General features: G+C 42.3%; 2 protein-coding genes across 2 annotated transcripts; both read left to right on the forward strand.

The window, feature by feature from the left end:
* The first annotated feature begins 3652 nt into the window (after positions 1–3652).
* On the forward strand, positions 3653–4972 carry LOC138305687 (uncharacterized). Its single transcript, XM_069245976.1, has one exon. The coding sequence runs from the start codon at positions 3653–3655 to the stop codon at positions 4970–4972; it is 1320 nt and encodes a 439-aa protein (XP_069102077.1).
* Positions 4973–5079: 107 nt separating this feature from the next.
* On the forward strand, positions 5080–6000 carry LOC138305688 (integrase/recombinase xerD homolog). Its single transcript, XM_069245977.1, has one exon. It carries the CDS (start codon positions 5080–5082, stop codon positions 5998–6000), a length of 921 nt encoding a protein of 306 aa, XP_069102078.1.

Genomic DNA, 6000 nt, shown 5'->3' on the forward strand with positions numbered 1-6000 from the left:
TGTGTACCATCTTTAGCTCGGATTGAGGTTGTCTTCAACAAGTCTCTGTCGTGGTGCCAAATGATGTCAGGGTGTTGTTTCTTCATCATTCTGTTGATAAGTGATGCGGTCTTGTCGAATTTGCGATCGTGTCTCGGAAAAAGCTCGCCGAACATCACCACTTCTACACCCTGGGCGATAAACAGTTGATGGATTTCTTGAAGAAGTCCAATTGTACGGGCCGTTGACTGGTCAGCGATGTCATTTTCGCCTATCTGTACAAAGACGGAGTGACAGATGGAAAAATCTTCGGCTAGTACGATGTCTCTCAGATGTCGAAGCTTCAAACCACCTCGTCCGAAGGCATGGAATGACCAATTGGGTAGTGGTATTTCTTCTTTTCTCCATCGGGCGATGAGGCGTCTGATAAAGCTGTGACCGAGGATGCAGGTCTTCTTGGTGTCGCTGGACAGGTATCGGTAGGTTGCTTCTTGAAAGGTATTCATGTTGTATGATACTATAAGGATTGTGTGAGGGAGTATTTATAGCCTTGGCCACTGATATTTTTTGTCGGAATGACAAAGACTATAAAATCAAAACAAGATTCCGGCAATTAAGAAGTTTAATTGGTCATTAAAAAGATCACTCTTTCTCACAATTGTTTTTTTTATTTGATATTACATAATTACATGTTTGACTTAAATAAACAATGGTGATATACTGTCTTTGCTAATTAGTCAGTGTTATGGTAAAGGTTTTTTACTACTACCCTAATTACGAGGCCATGCCCAGGCCTATGTTATTACAACGAAGCGAACTTAGCTTGGTCATGTATGATTTCTTTTGTGTCGTCAAAGAGAGGTACTCTGGATACGACCATAAGGAGACTAGTATAGGGAGCTGTATTCTTCGATTGGTTAAATGATAAAAACGTGTATATTTCTTCATATTCCAGTTTACACATAATGGTAGTGAGGTTTCAACGAATTTTTTAAAATTATTATTTCTTTGTCGATTAACTTATTGAATCTGAAACTTAACGACATACATTAATTTTTTATACGTTTCTGATTCAGTATGCATTTTTTATACGCGTGACGTCGTTACACCTAAAAATATCTTTAAAAGGTTTTTTTTCCTAATATTACTATCACTGGACAATAATAAAAACGTCTTCAAAAGCAACTGGTTAGCTGGGGATATTTGTTAGATCTATGTACAACTCGTTATAGGAAATTACATCGGGATATAATATTGGTTTGAATAAATATCCTGATGAACCGTCATGGCACGAATCGAATAAAGCACTAATAAGAAGGTCACATAATAACAGAATTTTCATACAATTTTCAGTTTAAGAGCACACCTTTCGAAACCCAGTTACTGGGAGTTATCATAGCTGGCATGTTATTTATTACACCATAAAATACACATTAACATGGAATATTGTGTCAACACGAACCGACCAACGGCTAGCAATTTTTCAAGGCTATATTTAGTGCGTGACGTAATCGATACACAACGTCACTATGATAAACATAAAATATCATATGAACGATCACTGTGCTATACATTTGTTAAACATTATATACTCAAAATGCTAATCAACGAAAGACAGAGACTAGATTGTCAGTGAAGTTCGGGAAGACCCTTTTTAACCCAGTACACTTTAATGGGGGTTTACAAAGAATGAACTTTACAAAAAAAAAAAAAAAAACTTATTGCCAGTATATGTTCTTCTCTCTCTGTCAGGTGAATTATATTACCTGTACATTTACTTATATATGTTGTCGCCATAGATACACCTCTCAGGTGTACTGTGTACCGCACACGTGTCATCCGACTAATTAACTCCACAGATAACGGACGCCGTGGACAAATTTAGCTATATTGCTTGCCCTATTGGGGCCATCCTGACACCACGGGTAGGATCTAGCTAGCGGTACCCTGCGGGGTTACGAAGGGGATGCGTATGCATTTTGGGGAGCTCGAAGTGAGAAAAATGGCCGACGATAGTTGTATACACTTTTTCAATGCGATCATATGTGTATGATTTTTAACACCAGAATTTTAAATTTCCCGCGTTTCGTAGAATAGCGGGAAATATTTGTCCTGCAGTTACATAACGTACACGTGGCATTGTATAGCACGTGCGGTTTTTTATTCGTCCAATGAGATTAGGTGGGCTGGTAGGGTATCGGGTAGCGAGGTTTGGTCATTCTAGCGTTCGGTTAGCTACAGGAACGACCTATTCAATTTTTTCTCACGTGATCATGGAGAGTCAGCAGACACTACTCGACAAACTGGAGACCATCATGACTTCAAAATTAGAGACTTTCAAAGTAGAAATCAGCGAGTCACAGAAAATGATTTCTGAAGCTCAATTCTCCAGGTTTTCGGAGATTTCTCCTTATCATTTTAAGAAGAAAGGAAACGAAGAACAGTTTAAAGTAAACGCCAAAATCAACATGAAATTGCAGGAGGCGCATACATCTTTACAAGAAAACCCTTTACATAATGCGCATACGGAGAGAGCTAGTGCCAGTATAGCGGAAGGTATGGACATTGTTAAGCACAGGCAGAAATTGATAAAAATGGCCGACTCATCAGAAACTGGTTGGAAAGTCGTCGAGGAATACGAAACAAATGCTTTAGCGGAGGATTCCGAGGACGAGAAGCGTATTACTAGGGCAGAGGCTAGGGCGCAACGGAAGATAAAAACCCAGAGAACCACTCGACAGAAGCGTTATTTTCCCTATGGTACCCCCGCGAGACAACACACTCAGAGCCAAGCGGGTGCAGCGGACACGACGACGGCGGGTGCGAGCAGGCGACCAGGATTGTGCTTCGCGTGCGGAAAGCCCGGTCACTGGAGGGTAGACTGTATGCAGAAAGGCACAAATAAGATAAGTAACACTTTTTGTTTTTGTGTGGAAGCACGTTTGTCAGTGAGAGACGTATTTGTAGCGTATGAGGATATGTTGGACGAAACACGTGTTGCTACGTCCAGTTCTGCTTCAGTGGGTAATTTTACTACCGTAGTGGGGTCGACAGGTGAAAGGTCAGATTCAAAGGTCAGGTCACCCGTAGGAATGTTGCGTAGTGCTTTACATGAATGGGAGAGTATAGGTGCATGTTCGAATGTTTTAAATGTGATACGTGACGGTTATAGGTTACCTATGTATTCAATGCCGGATTGCATTGTTTTAAGAAATAATAAATCGGCACTTGACAATGCGGGTTTTGTACAGCAGGAGATAGAAACATTGCTTTTGAAAGGTTGTATAAGAGAAGTAGATACACTATTCCAAAGGTGGTCAATCCATTGACTGTAGCTGGCAATAAGGAGAAGTTGCGTTTGGTGTTAGATTGTCGACACATAAACCCTTGTTTGTTTAAATACAGGTTCAGGTACGAGGATTCAACAGTAGCATTAGATTTGTTTAGGAAGGGAGATTGGGTTTTTACGTTCGATCTCAAATCAGCTTATCCCCATATCGAGATTTTTCCAGATCATAGAACATTTCTAGGATTTTCTTGGGTCGTGAACGGCCAGGTGAGATATTTCGTTTTTAATGTATTGCCATTTGGCCTTTCCACAGCAGGGTATATTTTTACAAAGGTCACTCGTGTATTGGTCAAATGCTGGCGCTCAAAGGGTCACAGGGTTATCATGTATCTCGATGACGGCATCGGGGGTAAAGCTACGGAAGCTGAGGCTAGCGACCTGAGTAGGTCGGTACAGGGCGATTTGATAAGATTTGGTTTTATGATTGCAGAGCAAAAATGTAGCTGGGTGCCAAGTCAGGAAGCTATATGGTTGGGATTACGTTGGTCATTCTCTGAGGGATTGGTTTTTGTACCGGACAGCAAGATAGAGAGGTTGAAATCGGCGTTACGTATTCTATTGGATAACGTATCGCGTGATCGATGCTGGGTGACAGCGAGGCAGTTGGCTGCACTAGTAGGTCAGATTATCGCTATGAAGGTAGCTATGGGTCCTGTCGTCAGAATGATGACGAGGCATATGTATGCCAGTGTGATGATGAAGGCAAGTTGGGATTCCAACGTTTTGATATTAAAGGAAGCTTTAGACGAACTACGATTTTGGTTTTACAATGTTGAAAGTTTGAACGGTGCTCAGATAGACAGGTCTTACAAGCATGATTTTGTAGTGTATAGCGATGCCTCGGCTACAGGTTACGGGGGGTACATATTGCACGTAAATAAAAGTGAGGTTCTGGGTGAATGGACAGATACAGAGAGCAAGGAAAGCTCAACTTGGAGAGAACTGGAGGCTGTACGTCGTATGCTTTTACATTACAATGGAAGCCTGGTAGGGCAATGCCTGGTAGGGCAGAAGGTGTTGTGGTATACCGATAGTCAGAATGTAGCTTCTATATTGGTAAATGGTAGCAAGGTACCGATACTGAATGAGAAGGCTGTAATGATCAGAGAGGATTGCCTTAGCAGAGGTCTTAGATTGTTGCCAGCCTGGTTGCCAAGGGCGGATAATCAATTGGCGGATAGATACAGTAAGACGGCTGACAGTGATGACTGGTATATACGGAACAGTGTGTTCATTGAGCTCAATGAGAAATGGGGAGAGTTTACAGTAGACAGGTTCGCTAATGATAATAATGCAAAATGTGAGGTTTTCAACTCGAGGTGGTGGTGTCCTGGGACAGCGGGCATAGACGGTCTGGGTCAGGTCTGGGCTGGCCAGAACAATTGGCTAGTACCGCCCCCTGCTTTGATACCGAAGGTTGTTGATAAAATGATGGACGAGAAAGCCATGGGTACTCTGGTAGTGCCATACTGGACTTCTGCTCCATTCTGGCCTGTGATAGCTCCAAGGGGAGACAAATACGCGTTTTTCGTGAAAGAGCATAAAATATTACCTTCGGGCAGTGTAGTTGCCGGAAAAGGAAAGAACGGGGTTTTTGGTAGGGACGGGGGTCCGGAGATGATTGCTTTAAGGCTGAGGTTTTGATCCAAATTGCTTTTGTGATTTCAGGTGTCGGGCTACTCACAAACATAGATGAGGCAATCAAGCGTACAGGGCAACATACCACCCGGACACACGATTTGGCCAAGAAAATGGCGGGATTCATTTTAAAAGCGAGGAGCGACAAGACTGTTGAAAAGTATTATAACGCGTTCAAAAGGTGGGAGACTTTCGCAAAACAGGACAACGTTTGTCATCTTCCCGCACAACCGGTACAAGTAGCCTTATACTTGACTCATATTTTGGATACGGGCGGATCTGGTAGCATGGTTACTGCCGCAATTTACGGAATTAAATGGGCGCATTCGATCAACGGATTCGAAGATCCCACAGTGAACAGTTTTGTTAAAAATTTGATGGAGGCCGCTAAAAGGCAGGTGCGAGCGCCCAGGAGGAAGAAGGACTGTGTGTCAGCGGACATGTTGATATGTTTGTGCGATATTCATAAGGACTCTAGGGACATTTCAGTGGTGCGAGACTTGGCTATGATTGTTTTATGTTTTGCGGGATTTTTAAGGTACAATGAGTTGAGTGAGTTGCGATGCGAGGATGTGTCATTTCATGAATCTTGTTTGAAGTTAAACATTAGAAAGAGTAAAACGGATCAATATAGATTAGGAAACGAGGTGGTGATTGCGAAAGGTAAGACTGTGGCATGTCCTTATTTGATGTTAAAAAGGTTTATGGGTCTGTCTGGAGCAACGGTGAGTTCAAAAGATTATTTGTTCAAACCACTGTTTCGTAGTAAGGCAGAATGCAAGCAGATATATAAGCAAAAACCTTTGAGCTATACAAGGGCCAGGGAATGCGTTGTAAAGAGGTTAAACGAGGTAAGTAAAGGACTAGACTTAGGGTTACTTAGGGCTGGCGGTGCTACAGAAGCTGCTAATGGCAATGTAAACGAAAGGTGCTGGAAAAGGCACGGAAGATGGAGAAGCGATGTGTCAAAAGATGGCTACGTGGCCGATTCGCTTCAGAACAGATTGGAAGTTACGAAGCAACTAGGGCTGTAG

This window comes from Argopecten irradians, chromosome 13, assembly GCF_041381155.1.
Source record: "Argopecten irradians isolate NY chromosome 13, Ai_NY, whole genome shotgun sequence".
In the NCBI taxonomy this organism is placed as follows: Eukaryota; Metazoa; Mollusca; class Bivalvia; order Pectinida; family Pectinidae; genus Argopecten; species Argopecten irradians.

Coding starts and splice junctions, on each gene's coding strand:
- LOC138305688 (XM_069245977.1), top strand. CDS start 5,080: ATGGCGGGATTCATTTTAAAAGCGAGGAGCGACAAGACTGTTGAAAAG.
- LOC138305687 (XM_069245976.1), top strand. CDS start 3,653: ATGTATCTCGATGACGGCATCGGGGGTAAAGCTACGGAAGCTGAGGCT.